Below are 18,608 nucleotides of genomic sequence, written 5' to 3' on the forward strand. Positions count from 1 at the left end.
GCCCGTAATGCAGGCACTGCAGAGGCTGGAGTTGCTATGGGAACCTACCATGGAGACTGGGGGTGGGGGCTGGGGTGGAGAAGAGGGCAGGGCGTGGGGTGCAGGGTGGCTTGGCTCGGCAAGCTTCACAGGAAATGCATCAGCATTCTGGTAGAGAGCACAGAGGTGTCGGATTAGGAGAAAGCCAGCCGCAGTTATTGCTAAACAATGGAATGACTGGATTTGGCTAAAAACACACCCCCACACATATAGACATATACACACACACACAAAAGCATGGATGTATAAAAAGCATTGTTGTAACAAATCAAATCATGTGGCTATAGAAGTGATGCGTAAAACATTAAGTGCCATTAATCAATCCGCTCATTCTCTGATTCCAACATTTCTTTCTATTCACAGTAACATGGTATATGAAATTTTCATGTAATTGAGGGACACACAGAAGCATGATCCTCGCTGTGCAGTGGGTAGGCGTGAGTGGCATTCCATTAAAACAAGCCAGGCACTGACAGCATAGAGTGACTAGGCTCTCTTGGCTCAGAGAGCGACAGAGACAGATAGACAAACACACACTCCTGGGCCTCTCTGTCAACGGCCAAAGAGCATTCAAATCCCGCATCCTCAATTATATGCTAATGTGTCATTTGCCTTGTGTTACATTATTCTTGGCTGATGGAATTTTTCAGCCGCAGCCAAGGCGTGCCTCAAAACTCAATTCCTCAGCGAGGAGGTGGGTGGAGGCGGTGGGGAGTGGGGGTTGACTGTAATAGATGGAAACAGGCAGCGGCACATTTGGTAGAACGAAGAAGTGCTATAATTTATAAGTGAGGGAAGGAGAGGGAAAAAACAATTGGAAAATTGCTGTCGAGTCACAGAGATACAAGACGTGGAGTTGGAGTCTTGGCTTGATTTCATCAGCGCCCTGCTTTTATTAGATTAGCACTTCCTGAAGCACAGCACTGGAAATGACATTGGTCTGCTTTAGGAGGCGAGCAACTTGCTGATCAACATGGCACTGATGATAAAGCTAATGGGAAGGACAGACTGCTTTGCTCCTACTGTGTGCTGCTAACCAGATATTGTGATGAGAGTAACTGACCAGTTCTGATCAACAATGGTTGATCTTTAAAATTACAAATTGGACTTGGAAATACAGACAACACAATCACCTGAACTTTATAAATGTATAGTAAATGTAATTTACAGAAACATTACTACTAAGTACATTAAGTACTATTGAGTACAAGCAGGGGGAAAAAGAAATGACGTATATTTTGAGATTCGAGTTTCCCATTCTATGGTTTCGTTCATGCTATTCATTAACCACACTTACCTGGATTATGTTTCTCATCTCGTCTTTGAGTCTGCTCAGATCCTGTAGCATTGCATTGGCCTGTTGCACAGCGCAGCTGGAGCTGCTTGGAGCTGCATGGATTAAAGTAGGCACTCCCTCCAGGCTTTCTTGCCTCTCGTTTGTGCTCATAAGCTTGGTCAGTGCACCAGCTGGCCTCTCTGGTTCAACCATTCCAGTGCGAAAGATGGATGTTTCTCCTGGGTTCTCTCTAAAAGAAGAAAGGCTAAGTTGAGTCATACCTGTCTGCAACACATGTAAGACCAGGCTTATGCAATACCACAGGTTCTGGCAATATCTTGAGACAATAAGCTGAAGGTCTTCTGACTTTTTACTTAATGTACATTATGACATACATTATTAGGTCCACACAGAACACTAGGAACAATAAGAGAATGGAGTATGTGGACTTGTAAGTATTCATATCTAATCAACTGCACTTTCAAAAGCACTCAGGCAGCCAAAAATGCATATTGAGGAGCCCACAGTGGTCTGGCTCATGATGGGAGTGATGTTGGGAAGTGGTATGAATATGAAGGTCAGATAAAGGACAACAGGCCCTTGGAGCAGTAAGGATGACCAGTCGACACCCTCAAGCAGTGCTAAGGGACTTCAGCTGGAGTTGCCCTCTGTGTGCACTCTCTCCGACGTCTGTCTGAATAGTTCATTGTTTACTGTACATTTTGCATGAGCGGTGTTAGGCGTAAAGTCAGCCACTACTGAAGCTGAAATATGTATTTATTCTGGCTTGGCAGCACAATCTAATGAGAAAGCTCAGAGGCCCTGAATGAGGGGGTTCACTCACCAGGTTCTAGCCAGGAGTCAGTTTGAACTGTTTTCATAGTGTAGTGTTGCCAATTCATCGAACATTACTGTGAGTTCCGTGTCTCCAACACTGCCGTGCTTGTCTACCACTCGGCCAATTAACCACACAGAGACACTTTCTGTTGGCAGAGATCATGCTAACCTGTTTGAAAAGATACAAAGACACTTTCTAGGAAGATGGCTAATTCAGGCCTGACAGGAAAGGGTGAAAAAGCCACCGTTTAGAAACAATTTCCAAATCTGTCACTCACGGGGCAAGAGTGGCTGTTGCTGTAGCACAGGCAGTGTGAAACAACTATCTGTTTCATGATGCTGAAGGTGATGATGCCCAATGCCATCAAATGTAATATTGTTTGATGCACCTTTATTGATCCTTCCAGGCCTGTTCTCTAGCAAATTTGGATTGGGGTAGACCTCTAAAACATCGTGTGATTATGTCCTGGACTCAGCAATATAAACAAAGGAAGTCAATCATGTGAGAATAATAATAAAGGAAAAATAAAGTGCTCATCGCAGCTTATGTAGACAGAGAGAACCATTTATGGGATCTGACAGAGAAAATGGCAGGTGGCGTGATTTATCCTGACTTTTAGATTATTTCAAGTTTAAAGTAAGTGAAACTGGGAAAAAGGAAACTGGGCATAGGGAGTGATGCAAAAAGGGTCCTCTAGAGCTGTACATCAAGTGTTGAAGGTCAAAACCGAGCTGAACACAGCACCTATCCTTTAACCTACACTTACTGCAGAGACCACAGATACACCACTCACCCTCTCAGCTGCTTTGAATGCTTCACTACACATTCAACTAGGCTACTTTCTCACAGACACACAAACACACACTCTCTTATGCACTCACACTATGTCTATTCATCCCTCTCTACCCTACTGCACACAGAGCCTCACATTCATTCTGAGCTCAAAGAGCAGCCAGAACAATCTCAGTGAAATCTAGCAAAAAAAACTGAAGGTGGACAGAAGATGAATAATCCCGTTCCTTATAATACGAGCAAGAGCGGAACATTATCAATGCCTTGAAGGACTGAATTAAATTCCTGTGGTTTGTCTTCCTGCATGCCTCTGACAAGACATGAGTACACAATTTAGTTTATGCCCTAAACCATGTACAGGAAAATCATGCTGTAGAGAGCAAGCTAGTGTTACAGTGTTCGGTTTATCCTTACTGGTTGAATGGCTGGGAAACAAATGCTGCAACACAACAGTATGTCCGTTCTAAAGTCCACAGAGGGTGAGGAGTTTGCTCTTCCTGTGCACTGATTGAATCAGATCCAATCTTCCTTACGATCTGTATGAATTATAACAAAACATACTGCACTTACATTCTCTCAAGATGAAGTGTCTGATGTGGAAAACACTGAATTAACCCAAGGCCACATTGTGTATGATCTGTGTCTAGGCAGACAGACAGCAATAAAGCTTTATGCATTAGGAAATAGTCTCATCAGAACCCCATTATGTACTCAGGTTTCCTCTCCTGGCTTGAAGTACAGAGACAAAGCAGACCTTTTTTGCCTTTCAGGGGCTCCACGATAAATAAACATGAAGCCCAGATAGCTATTTCTGTGATGCGGTGGATGCCCTGATGTATTCCACACGGCGCGCTGCCTTCAATCAGCTTTAAGATGCCACAAAAGGAGCTAATCCATTTGAAGAGGGTGAGCAATAGAGGAGAAGCCAGGCATTTTGATCTTGCCCAAAACTGATTAGGGTAAGGATGCAGACAGACAGGAGAGCAAAATACCCCTGCAGAGGTCACTCTATGCGAATCTCTCCTTCACCAGGAAAAAGACAGAAAGCATTTCTGAACTCGTCTCTCACGGATGGGTTGTCATTAACGACTTTCTGTGCTCATTCTGGCAAAACAACGTTCAGGGTCAGTGGAAATTATGCCAGTACAGGTGTCCTTTTTATAGTGTCACTAAGAGCCATCACATTTTTATAGGCATTATAGTTGGAGTTGCTTATGTGCCTGGTCATGACTTGCATGATTTTACTTAATACGTTCTAAGTGAGAGTGCCCTCAGCTCACATTTCACTATAGATTTTTAGTTCCTTCACAGCAGACTGTTAAACCTTATCAGCGTGGTGCACCTTTTAAGTCATCCCTCAAGATAAGGATCAGGATCCCACCTAACATTCAACTCACCCTTGAGAGGACACACAAGGACATGGCAAACTGACTTCCCAAAGACTTGGAGCTCCTCCTACCACAAGAGAAACATCAATCTAGAATCCCAGAGCCCAAGCCAAAAACAAGGCAGGAAAACCTTTTGGGGGGGGGGGGGGGAAAGAAAATTCCTTTTTCCTATTTAACATTTCTCAACGCCCCTCTTGTATGTCACCGGGTATGTGAAGCAGAAAGAAGAGAATTGCTCTCAGTGAAATAGACAAGCATGCTTGAAGTGGAGGAAGGGCCAGCCATCCCATCGCTCTCCCCTATGCACCACTGCGTCCCTGCACTGAAACACAAAAAAGGCTTCAGCCAACATGGTGGAGCTTCAAAGCTGTGTGTGCGTGCATGTGCAGAGATGCTGCCAGTTTAGATTCCATTCATAAGGCAGGGAGTAAATGTCAGTGCAGGTAGTCATTGATGTGCATGGTACTACACACACACACACACACACGCACACACACACACAGTGGGGGAGACATCAGGGATAAAAAAACAGCAGGGCCTGTCTACTGCCTTAAATTGGAAAGAGGATAGCATACGGAAAAAAGGACCATTATTGAGAGAGAAAGACATAAAACTGGTGCATTAAATGAAAACCCATGACATTTCACTGAGCCTGGTGCTAGATGTTCAGGTACAGTTCTAGAAAACTATAACTGTGGTAAATTTAGGAACACGGGATCAATTAGGGGATTATTTATAAAGCATTTGGTAGTAGTGTGTATAGAGAACTTGTGTGTCAGGCTTCTGAATCAGACAGCCTCCACTGTAGCTTAATTAGACACCAAACAAACAAAACAGTGAGGAGAAAAGAGACAGAAGACAGATCGCCAAATATTGTCTCCTTATCAAAGCCAATACAAAGCACAGTGTACAATTTAAGAATAGTACATAATAAATACACATTAGAATTAGTGATGGCCGATTCAATTTCAATTTTGTAGTCAATTATTTAAACTAATTTATACAAAAGAGTAAGCAGTTACTCAATAAGTAAACAGACACATGGAATTTGGTTTTAACTTCAATTTAATAACTGAAGAATAACTAGGCAGCCAATTGATTAAATTCAGTATTAATATTAATGAGCCTGTAATGCTACACTGCTACATTAGCAGGAGTGCTACACCGTGCATTTGTATCGCATAAACCACACGAGGCGAAAACTGTCACTTTTTTAAGCAGAGAAAACCACAGGTACCCAATATCATCCATCATTTTATCATAAACTATAACGTTTCAGATTCTTTATTTACTGATTTTAATGGATTCTTTTTGCATTTATTCAGCATTTCAGGCTACCTGAGATCATTTTTCTATTTAAACACCTCCGATGCATAGTGTAAGGCTAAATCTCCAATGGTTTGCTATTCACTTGGGCTCTGTACACATGATGTAATATGACCTACGCAGTGTACTGTATGCTCAATACAATGTCACTTGACATTTAGATGGCAGGTATGCATAAATTTTGACTTGCTAACAATGCCTCTAAATAATCTACAAAATTTTGTCTTTTTTTTTAACCTTGTATGACCATCCCAGCACACTACATTCAGTCTATTGTCACTAAGATTAAAATATTGACACACATTGACTGGAGTTTGGGTTCGCCACCATTAACAGCAGACCAACAAACTCACTAAGTCTCATGATGAAGAAGCCCTATGATGAGCAACAGCGCATGTCATGAAGTCATGTGATGTGTGGCAGGAAAAAAAAATAAAGAAAATAAATATGTGAGTAATATTTTGCTAATAAATTCAACAGTAACATAATCAGCACTTGATTAGCGCCCGTCATTAATTTAAAGCACGTAATGCATATTTAATTGCCTGTTTAATAAAAACACACTTGATCAAAAGCAGTGGCCCAGAGGGAAATAGAAGAATGCCTCTGTAACTGTCGTACAGATCACGTGGCTGTTGTTTGTGGTTTACATTAGGCAAGAAGAGCTATCATCCATCAAGCCAGCCGGCGAGTGCACAGCTGCTGGGTGACCCTCTCTGTCATCTAAATGCCATGTCTCTTAACACACAGATACGCACATTTGCGAGTGTCAGCAGTTCTCAAATAGCCTGGCTGAGACACATGTGGCCTCGGCATCCACTGCTAAGGCTGACCACCTCATGCCTGGAGCTGCAGTCAGATAAATGGAGCCATGCTCTTCATGAATGAATAAAGATCCCTCATGTTCATTTATCTTTATCTGCTCACTGCACCTGTTACACTTTTCCCAGGTACGCACAATTTCACCACTGGTAATTACATTGTGCGTCTGGCTGCAATAGTTGTCTTTGGTCATGCTTCAAAATTACACTTAAAATTATGATAGGTGATATCAGCTGAGACTGGTAAATAACACAGCATTGTCATTACTACATTTATTTACATTTATTCATTTAGCAGACACTCTAATCCAAATAGACTTACAAATGAGGAAATACAAGCAAAGTAAATACTAAAAGTATTTTTGTACAAATGCAGGATTTCAGGAAAGGGTTTAAACAAAGCTACTGCAAGGAAAGAGGAGGAAAAAGAGAGCCATTGCTTTGAAAACACTCAAGCTCAGGCTTGGCTGAAATTAGATATCCCAAATGGATGTTGATTCTTTTTCTCTCACTCATAGAGAGGGAAAGCTAAAAAAGAATCCTGCAAATGTAATATAGGGGCAATTTTACAGGACAGAACAGGTGTAGGGCCTGAAGGAGAGCAGCCTACTACTCCAATACCTGAGTTATGAACTTTATAGCCCAATCACTCAATTCACAAGCCCTTAAAGGAATATTTCTTGCTTCTCAAATCAAATCTCGGTCTACTCCAACTGTTGCTTGTACTCCTAATTCTCAGTGCAGCTTTCAACATCATAGATGACAATATTTTTCTATATAGATAAAAGATTCTGTAAGAGGACATCTCCTTCGTAAATAAAATCCCATCTCCCTCACTGCTCTCAGTATGTAAATGTTCATTTGGAGTTCTCTAAGTATACAAAAGTTATGCCTGGTGCAACAAAAGGCTCTGTTAGAACCAATGCTTTTTCTCTTATATAAAGTGCTAATAGGTATATTTTCCTCATACACCCTACACTGTAACACCATATTAATGAGGTCCATGAATGCATAAAAGAGATCAAAAACATGGTGCTGAATAACTTCCTCCTACTGAATTCTGAAAAGAAGGAAGTGCTTTTACTTGTGACAAAGACTACAAGAAAGTAAGCTTTCTGATTAAATCTACATGGCTTTTCAGTTACGTCATGTGTATCAATGAAAAGCCTTGGTGTGACTATTGACCAGATTACTCCTATTCATTCAACACTACACTGACTGCCAGTAAAATTTTACAAGGACTATGAAATCAGCAACTGCTCAAGACCTTTTGGTGGGGCAGGATAACGTTAATAATAACACAGAGTCGAAATAAAGAGACTATCACACTAGACTTATCCTATATGCCACTATATAGTGAATCTTTAGAGTAACAGTTCAGCAAAATCTCCAGCCCAACTACAACTGAAAAACCAAACTAAAAAATTGGGAATCTAAAAATATGTAACCAGAATGTTCAATCCAGTTAACATTTTTTCAACGGCTGTTATACAGTCAGATCCAAATATGTTTTCCTTCTTTTTCATAGTCTTTGTGTGGGGAAACAAGATCAATTTGAGTCACGTCAGGAGGCGAAGTGCAGATAAGGTTTAATGCAAAACAAAACAAAACACAAAACAGTATCTATGGAACTCGTGACCAGGAAACAAACATAAAACTGTGAACATAACGCAGCAACAGACAACAACGGCAAAATGAGACAAACGAAAGACAATGTGTCCAGTGCAAAGCGTGACTTATATACAAGTGCTCATTATCCCAACCGGGAATCAGGTGCAGACAGTGATGTGACAAGATCAGGTGAGGTGCAGTGGCTGATGGGAATTGTACTCTCTAGTCTTTTTACAGGATTTATATGACACTTTGATGTATCTTACAGTAGAAATGGTTCTGTACATCACAGACACACTGTCTGCACTTTGCCATTGTTTGCAGAAATGGAATAGATTTAATTCCAGTTATTTGTACGTCGCTCTAGTTAAGGACATTTGCCACATGCCATAAATGTAAATGCTACAAAACAGGACCGTTGACAGTCACAGAGTATTTTTAAGCTAGCCCAATTTGACATAAAATACAGTGACCCTGACATTTTTATTAACTCTCCTGTCCGTGGCTCCTCCTCCACTGAAAATATTCATAGAGCAAACATGGGGCAGTATGATACCTCCCCCAAATAGCTTCTATTAGCACTTGTTGCAGTTCCCATTTTTGACCACTATAAGTGCAATAATATCTCTATGACATTAAAACAGGCAGTAAGCAGGCTGCCCCACAATTGTGCAACATCTAGAAAGACAAGCGAATCAATGCAATCGCTTATATTAGCCCAAAAAGGAATACTATTTTAAATTGCTGGTCAATCAAAAGAGGTAATTCGTTTTTCAATGAAATTTTGAATATACGGAGTTGTGAATGAGGACTTAACATTTCTTGAATGGCTGATATACAGTCAGGTACATAAGTATTTGGACAGTGACACAATTTTTTATCATTTTGCCTCTGTACACCACCACAATGGAATTGAAATGAAGTGTAGATGTTCAATGGATTATTCAAGATATGTAGATATTCAAGGGGTTTAACAAAAATATTGCATTAACTTTTTAGGAATTACAGCCATTTTTTACACTGTCACACAGTGACACTGTGTCACCGTCCAAATACTTATGGACCTGAGTGTAAAAGGTTGGGGCACATTGTATTTGTTTTTTTTGATCATAGAATTTTTATTGGAAATTTCCATTTTACATATTATAACACCCCACCCAACAACCCCAACAAAACAATCACAGCCAAAACCAAAAGAAAAAGGGGGAAACAAAAAACAATAACAAACAAACAATCAGAAAAACAAAAAACAACACAAAAAAACAAAGACAAACAAAAAAAAAGTAAGATGATCAGTATTTACTGTCTACCTCTCCTCAGTCCACCTCCAGGGTGCATACATCATTGAAGTAGGTAATAAATTGTTGCCATTTTCCCAAAAATTACTCACCTCTGCCTCTGATGTTATACTTGATTTTTTCAAGTTTTAAAAAGAACATTAAATCTTTAAGCCAGACTGATATAGAGGGGGGTTGTGGAGAGGTCCAAGACAGCAATATTCTGCGCCGAGCAAGTAATGATGCAAAACCCACAACACTAGCTAGTTCATGGTTCAGACGCTGACCCTGAGATGGAACACCAAAGATGACAATTAAAGGACAGACATCCAATTTGATTTTAAGAACGTCGGACATAGTTTCGAAGAAAGAGTTCCAAAAGTTCTGCAATTTGGGACAGAGTGCAAACATATGACTGAGGTTACTAGGGATGCACCGAAATGAAAATTCTTGGCCAAAGCCGAAACCAAACATAATGAAAAATTTGGCCGAAGACCAAAAACGTTTTTTTCCAATTATTTTACCATTTTTTCACCAGTGCATAAATTAAATAGTCAAAATGTGTTTACTATTTTGTCTTGCTTTTCAAAGAAAAAAATCAATTACAAAAACTACAATTTCAAAATATATATTTAACACTTAACATTTTTTTCATTCCAGCAGGTATAGGCTACCAACAAGGCACAATATAACTTTAAATAAATAAATGAGTAAAATAAAAATATTTTTATGTGGTCATCATTGAGCCCCCCTTGAATAGCCGATGTTAGGCCTATAACTGACTGCTGAAAGAAGGGAACACTCTGTAGCCTACAACTAAAAAGTGCATTGAAAAGTGCATTGACGAGTGCAAAAAAATGGTTCTATTGGGTTCTATACGGCTGATTATATTGGGGATATATACCACTCGCGTCCCTGTACACCTCGCGGAGTATTATAGTGGATATAGTATAGTCAGATACGGTGTTAATGTTATGTTCCCTTAAATAAATACGTCTTTACCTGCTTCCGTACTCTACTCCCTTACGTCTCGCGACGTGACAGAATACTCCGGAACAGAAACAAAACAAACGTGCACGTGTCCACAGTAAACAATGTCACGGCTGTCAACATCCAAAGAGCATGCGCTCGTGCACGTAGAACGTGCATGCGCGCGCCCCCTCATCGCTGCCGGAAGTGGAGGTCGTGAAATTCGCGCATCTCACTCTGGTTGCTAGTCTAATTGGTCATGTCATCAAACACCTCATTGTTCGGTCAAATTTATTCGGCCTTTCGAACACCGAAAGTGCTTTTTTTTTTTGTTGCTATTTTCGGCCGAATAATTTCGGTTGCCGAACATTCGGTGCATCCCTAGAGGTTAGTTTGCATTTTTCACACGTCAGGAACATTGGGATATATTGTAGATAGTTTACTCCTAGAGAGGTGAGGTCTATGGACCGCTTTAAATTGTATGAAACTAAGTCTAGCACAAGACGTGGTGGTGGTACATATATTATCTAACGCTCTGCCACAGTGCCCCACTCCTCTTCCCAAGCACTAACGGTTTTGATATTGTAAGAATCGTTCTGTGACCAGATCGTTGCATATATCCGTGAAATAATGCCACCCTTATGAGGATTCAGCGTGAACACCTCTTTCCATGCAGACTTTGTAGGTAAGGAGGGAAACCCAGTAAATAGGGAGGAAACACAACGCCTAATTTGAAAGAAACGGAATAGGTGAGACGGAGGCAGGCTGATGACGAGGATAATTCAGAAAAGTTTGCAAACACATTATTAATGAAAAGATCCTCAAAGCATTTCAGACACTTTTTTTTCTTTTCCCTAAAAGAGAATGTGGAATCTATAAAGGAGGGGGGAAAGAGGTGGTTATTACATATAGGTGCCATGGTTGAGGCCGAGATAGATTTAAAATGGCAGCGAAACTGATAGAAAATTTTTAGAGAGGTACATACTATTGGATTATCCGTGTAGTGTGAAAGGGGTATAGGAAGGGAGGAGAACACCATAGCAGGGAGGGAGGTTGAAATACAAGACTTCACTTCTAAGTGGCACCAGTGGAAGAGAGGGGTCCTGCACCCAGAGCACCAGTTTCTGAATATTAGCCACCCAATAATACATGAAATTGGGCAAGGAGAGGCCACCACTTAGTCGACTCTTTTGAAGTGAAAATTTGGAAACCCTGGGATTTTTTCCTTCCCATATAAAAAAAGGAGATTAATTGGTCTATATTCTTGAAGAAAGATTTGGGTAAAAACTGTAAAAAGTAGAGGAATTTTGGAAGAATGTTCATTTTTACCATGTTTATTCTACCAAGAGGGGATGCACATTGTATTTGTAAGTCATTTGTAATTCGCTTTGGATAAAAGCGTCTGCTAAATGAATAAATGTAATGTAAATGTGTAAAATACTTCTCTTGGGCTGAATACTTGTGCCTCACAGTACCTGAGCGAATGTTTAGTCTATAATGATCAGCCACACATTTTTCAATAACTCTCCCCTGTTATTGAAAAATGTGTGGCTGATCATTATAGGTATAGGTCTTTAACACCTAGAATAATGAGTACTACAGCAGATGATAGAGCTTTTTCAAATAAAGCCACCTCCTCCAGGTAACGGTGTACATCTCATGGTTTGTAGACAGAGAGAGTTTGGTAAACTAGGACATTGGTGCAGTCACCCCCCTCTCATATATTCAGTCAGGTTTGTTGATTGTGGAGTGGCAGGACAGTGATGTCCTGGTGTGTCATCATGCCTGTGCTGTCTACTATATCTTCCTTTTAGTGTTGCTGTCAAAGCTACACCTGCTTGTACTGTGATCACCATAGGCATGCTTTTTTAAGGTGTATATTCTCACCTGTCATAACTAACAATCTGTCAAACTGTACAGGTACTTCTGCTGCCAATGTGATTTTGATGCAAGATCCAGATACACTTCTCATCCACCAAACCTGCCAGAGACAACACTGGAGCATGATCTGGATGCTCTAGTCCTGCTTCTTCATCTTGGTTATTTGCAGTTCTGATTCACTTTCCATTCTGCTGTGGATAATCTTACTGGGACACCCCAAAGACATGCACTTCTGCCATGATTATAAACTATTTTGGTGCACCTAAACCTGTCTTAAGCCAAAATTCTTTGTATTCTCAGCATATTTAGCACTGGTTGTGTTTTCTTCGTATGACTCATAGCAATTATCAAAATTCCTCTATCTGGTGTCGTCCAGAAAGAGGATGGATCCCCTGTTGAGTCTGGTTATTGGATTTCTGTAAAGCTGCTTTGTGTGTTGTTAGAAGTGCTAGACAAATAAAAAATTATACAAACCGAATGTGCAAGTGTGTGATTAACAAAAACAATTTCAACACATTTCTCTGTACTAAGAAATGAACAGAAAAAGCGAGGGGAAAAAAAGGGGGAAAAAACTCATTTATAATGGATGATTAACAGCAGCAACAACTTTCCATTCTTTTCTTAGGACAAGGAAATGTAATGAAACTGCTGTGCCTTGTTAAGTACTAGGGATGCATCAATATCCTTCTGTTTTGTTTTTTGAGACCGAGTACGGGTATGTTTTGTACTCATTGTCACTGATATAATACCAAAATGAGTAACCTACATAGGATTAAACAATCAGGGATGTCATGGAACATTTTATGTAGCTCTGTTTATGTGTACTCAGTTTAAATAATGTCCATGAAAAAGTATACACATGTTTGCTCGCACAAACATATTTTATACCGAAGCAAACTGAAGCATTGTTTTGCGGGTTGCTTGATGTGTAAATATTGTTCCTTGCCCCCCACTCTTGTGTCAAAGTGAGGTGGAGACTGACATTTGAGCAGAGTCAAGGTCGCTGAGTGGGGAAGTCTGTGGGCAGTGGTGACATTTAGTCTGGAACCCTAATGTGAGCGCAGAGTCTCAATTGAGCCGAAGCGTAGAGCCTACAGTCACACAGCCAGAGCTAAGAGAGCACTTGAAAATATCCAACAAAAATCCAGACAAATAGGTCGATTTGCATTCGTACTCCACGTGTGCAAACAAATTTGCATGGAAGTAACAGAATATGGTATTTCTGCACACACAAAATCTCCACACGAACATACAATGCAATACCATCAGACGCAAACACACACACAAATATGACGCACAATATCATATAATACAGAATTACAAAATAATTGCAGACAAAAGTGTTCCCACATCATCAACAAAAAGAAAATAAACATTCTGCTAGCCTGTTGTCCTGTTTATCCAGAGAGTGTGGCTACACAAGGATAAGTGAAGTGAAATAGGCTGGAGAGGAACCAAGCTATGCAGCAGCATTAGTATTCTCCTCACTGGCCTGTGCCCCAGCGGCCAAGCTAAAGCCTCCCTATCCAACACCGCCACATACGCTTCTTATTAAAACACATCCGCCTGTCCTGGACTATGCTCTCTCATTAATATTTATCTTATTACAAAGCTCATGCATTTTTTGATTAATCTAAAGGTTCTTCTCCTAGAACGACTCAGGGCATGCGGATACGTTGTGCATGCTGATGTGTGTGTTGTGTGTTCTGTGTAGGCTGTTATTTAAACATGCTACCCAACGTTGTCACTTTCCCTAAAGCCACACTTATTCACTTCTGCACTGAAACGACATGTGCGTTATCCTGAGAGAGGTATAAAAGTCTGGGATATTCACATATAGCATGTTAATATACAATGCGGATAAATACACACTGCTTGCTGGTCAAAAAGGTCTAAGATGGCATCTTTTATGAGACAGCAACTTTTTTTTTATGCCTGGTTCAAGTGCACCTAAAACAAGATGGAAAGCAAACTGCGAGTGCTTAAAACATTATGTGGGAATCCATCCAGTGGCAGTACAGTTCACTTAGCTGCACTTGTATTCGCCTCTGTTCTCTAACAGCATCCAGATTTAAGCATGGGGAAGCCAAATGGCTTGACTGAGTGCAGCACAGAGTGAATTAATTGCTGCAGAAGGCTGTTTCAGTAGAGAGGACAGAGTCTAGTATGCAGTCTGTCTAAAAAAGAGCATTTGTTTAACAGGCTGCTTGTAAATGAAGGCCAATGCAGAGGTAGAGAGGTAAAAGTAGGATAAGAAAATGAGAGATGAACAAAAAAAACGATATCTTTATGTGAAAGAGCCTGCCCTCCAAATGACAGACAGGTCGTATCTTATATGTCAGCTCATGCAAGGAAAAGCCCATCCGCTGCCAACTAATTTGGCCAAGATGATTCATTCTGTGGTGCTAAATGTTTGCCTTGGGGAAGCAGTCAGTCTGCCATCCGTTCTGATTTGCTCTCCCCATCTGCCTGTCGCTCCTTATTGCTCTTCTCCATCTCTTCTTCACCTCAGAGTCTCTCTCCCACCCTGCCCTTCTCTCTCTCTTTCGCTCTCTCCTCTCACACAAACCCACTACGAGAGTACCCATCTCACCAAGGAGATGTAACCACACTGTATTAGCATGCTTAGGCACGGGGGCGGTGAGCCATTACCTAGCAACAGAGTGGCCTGCGATTGGCTGACTTCCTAAGACAGAAAAGTAGGTTCGGTCTGGGGTTTAGAGAGCGAGGGAGACGAGGGGCTATTTTCTGCCCGTGTCATCTCGGCTCGTCACATCGGAACGACGTTCTGCAGTATTCCTCCCCCATGGCCTAGCCATTGACTGAAAGGGCAGCAGACCGGAACAATCCGCTGCGGCGGCGGCGGCACCTGCAGCGGCCCGACACAACAGAACGCAGCCGGCATAAAGAGATGAGGTTACTTCACAGCAGAGAATATTTAGGAAAAAACTAACTAAAAACAAAATGTCTTCTTGTAGTGTTTCTGCATCAGATGTAGAGCTCTGTCAGTGCCAGGCTATGTAAGGACAAGCAAAATGGCATTAAAACAGCAGGTCAGATGTTTGACAGTAGAAGTAATATCCCCATGGCAACCTCCAGCAATTCTAAATATTGTTACCTATAGGCAGTGTTTTGCATCTTTCTGGGCTTAGTGGTGTAGTACAGAACAAAGCAAAATGTATTTATATCTCAATGTCCTCTTCCTGTTGCATTAGGGTCATGTTGGTAGCCACAACATCCATCAGACTGGGTCTCTACATACAGCTATTGTGTAACAGAGAACAGTGTGAGTCCACTGTGGAGGTAATAGAGTCTTAGACTGTTTTTCCAACAGGCAATCAAAAAGAAGTAGCCATTATAAAGTCCAATAAAAGAAAACGCTTAAAATGACAGTTATTTTGATTGAACAATAGTTTGGTTAACTATTTAAAAAAAAACGTTTTTATATAACAACCAGTTGTTGATTAAATATGACAAAAGACTCGCAGCATCAACACACAAAAAAACAGGGTAAAGTCTTATCATATATGATCAGAAAATTACATTTGTTTGTTTATGCTACATCATTTTTCACTGCATACAGTACCAATAAAACCAAGTGGGTTTTTTTATTATTTACTCTCAGTTTGTCTGGACACCTTGCACTTCTTTGTGTAGTAATGTTTCATAGCTACCTAAAAAGGTTTTAGATACGGAAACACTATGTAGGGATCCCCCAAAGGGACACCCAAAGAACCGTTATGGGTTCTAAAATTGAAAAAAGCTCAAAGTTTATTTTGATATTTTCAGGTTCTTAGCTAAGGGGTTCTATGTGGAACCTTGTCTCATAGGGAAACACTGTTATACGTTTCTACATAGCACCCTTACGGGTTTCACCAGAAGGACAAACCTTAGGGTTCAATATTTAGAATTTCTTTAAGAGTGTGTGTTTATGATTTTCAATGTTGTGTGATGTGGTACATCAATCAGCAATAAGCAGTGGTGCGAGCCCTACCTCCAACTACCATTCATTCCTGTTGGTACCAATGTTGAGCAGCTACCAAAAAATGGACAATAGGAACCTTTGATTTCAGACCATTTGAAAAATCTCAGTTCCTTTTTTTTCTGGTGCTAAATCTGTGCTTAGTGAAAAACTGTTCTTACCTGGTAGCTGCCAGAATGACCATATTTACCACAAGTAGAGGCTCCAACTACACTATATGTCCTGAAAGACCTTTGAATGCCCTACCGTTTAATCATACACCGAGACTGACAGCAGCATGGTGTATAGTGAAAAGTGGTGTATGATTCATGTAAAGGTGCTGTACATTAAATGGAGGGGAAAACCAGGCCTGTAATTGAAAATGGGGAGTGTTCTTCATAAATATGCGCTGCACCCTAATATAAATCTGGCTGTGTGAAGGAAATACTGCTGAGGCCTGGGAGATGCAGGCAGCCTGTAGAGACTGACTGAAGAGCTAGGTAAGCTGAAGCTCCATTAATCACGGTGAAGGAAGAGGGAGTTTGGGCAGTATAGACACCCTCTACAGTGCGGCATCTGTGCCAGGACTGATGGCAGCCATTTGCTACCAGGCACACCGTACATTAGACTAGCCATCTGGCCAAGTCATTTTGGGTGATGGCTTTTAAAAGTAAAGCAAGGCAGTGTAAGTGTGTCAACCTGACTAGCATACAGATCAGAATAAACCAAAACTGTCATTAGCGCTGCTATACTGTAAGGACATCATGAAGCATGGATGTAAGATTGCAGTTTAATAATGAATTAGGACAATGGATGGAAAAAGCAGAGTCATCTTCCATAAAAGGCAACAAGCTATTCTGAAAGGTACAATGAGATAATTATGTCAGCAAAAATCCAAATCTAAGAAGATGGGTGCACTACCAGACTCTGACCAGCAGGAGTCCTCCTGGCAGTAGCTCACAAAGTGTCTGAATGAGCAAATCATAAACATAAAGAAGCTGGCACCACTCAGAGACATGAATCAGGCCTCAGATCTCTGCTGTGAACTTGTGCATGTTCTCCACTCCCTCTGTGAGAGCAACACACATTGTATTCGACATCGCACAACATGGAAACCTAAAGAACATTTAGTCACTGATTCTAACCCATTCATTGTAAACATAGGAAATCTAGGACATGATTTCAGCAGGGAGAAAAGAAGTGCAGAGTGATGTGTACCACTTCATCCAAACTGTAGCAGAATCTTTAAAAAATATCCAGGCTAGAGACTCCTTCCTGGACTCCTGGGCCATCTCAGATTCCTGGAGTGGCTCTGGTTCTATTTACCAGAAATGTGCAAGGGTGAGACTGATAAAACTCATCGGTTTTGGCTGCGGGACAGAAAGAGTGGGAAAGACAGAGGGACCTGAATGATAACCAGTCTAGAGGCACAGAGCAGCATGACAGAATGTCTGATGAGAAAGGGATAACGTTACAAAAACTTCACAGTACACTACATTTAACTATAATCTAACAAAATATCCATGTATACGTAAAGTCAGTGTTATTTTTCATAGTGTTCAGTGACGTCTGAACAAGTATCGTTTGACTGACTTGAAAGTCAAGAGTAAGCTATAAGCTACCATCTACTGATTTTTTTTTTTTGAGTAACTCCGTAGTAGGTAGTTTACAATCAACATGGTCATCCAACATACAGTCTTGCAGCTCATTATGCGTGACTGTTCGGTAGAGCAGATGTGGCAGATGTGTGTAAGACACATACAGAAGAGCTAATATCATTAACCTGAGTTGCCTAGTTTCAGCACAATTTCCAACAGAACTACATCTCAAAAATCACACAAAAGGCCCAAAACTAGCCCAAAAAATTTGAACTGATAAGTGATTTATCAGATTTATCCGCTGCTCCTCCTACACTGAAAATGTTCATAGCAGAATCATTCATGCCCCTAAGGGCTTCTATTTGCACTTGTTGCAGTTCCCATTTGTGACCACTAGGAGTAATAACACTAGGAATCTAAATTGGGCAGTGAGCAGGCTGCGCTACGATTGTGCAACCTCTAGAAAGGCTAGCAAACTCAATGGAACATCGCTTATATTGGTTGTTCGGGGGCTCCAAAGTGGAGCAATAAAAAAGCATTCGCCCTATCATCTGGAGATCCTGATGATGCCACAGCCATCTGTGGCCAAGAGTCCAAGAGAGCAAAACTGGTTGTGCTCTCAGGGAGGGAGTGGTGTCATTATCTCTCCCCTATCAACCACAGTTACACTAGCCAATCATGGGCAACTATGAGCTCATGCATATGGAAGTAGGTGGACAGTGCTGTCCTCAGAGTGTGTTACACCACCCCCTGATGTTGCATGAGCAACAGTTCGGAAAGATGCATTTGGCTGGCTTCACGTGTCCCGGAGGAAACATGTGATAGCCTTCA

General features: G+C 41.0%; 1 protein-coding gene across 3 annotated transcripts in view; it reads right to left on the bottom strand.

Moving 5' to 3' along the window:
* kiaa0586 (KIAA0586 ortholog) overlaps positions 1-18,608 on the bottom strand; it is a 97,422-nt gene that overhangs the window by 53,365 nt on the left and 25,449 nt on the right. For 2 of the 3 annotated variants that reach the window (XM_053632141.1, XM_053632142.1), the window contains exons 11-12: positions 1,337-1,565; positions 49-147 (exon numbers count right to left, since the gene is read on the bottom strand). In XM_053632141.1, the coding sequence (XP_053488116.1) occupies positions 49-147; positions 1,337-1,565 (328 nt within the window). The remainder of the gene's footprint in view (positions 1-48; positions 148-1,336; positions 1,566-18,608) is intronic. The other variant, XM_053632143.1, reaches the window with a different exon arrangement.

This window comes from Ictalurus furcatus, chromosome 9 (assembly GCF_023375685.1).
Source record: "Ictalurus furcatus strain D&B chromosome 9, Billie_1.0, whole genome shotgun sequence".
In the NCBI taxonomy this organism is placed as follows: Eukaryota; Metazoa; Chordata; class Actinopteri; order Siluriformes; family Ictaluridae; genus Ictalurus; species Ictalurus furcatus.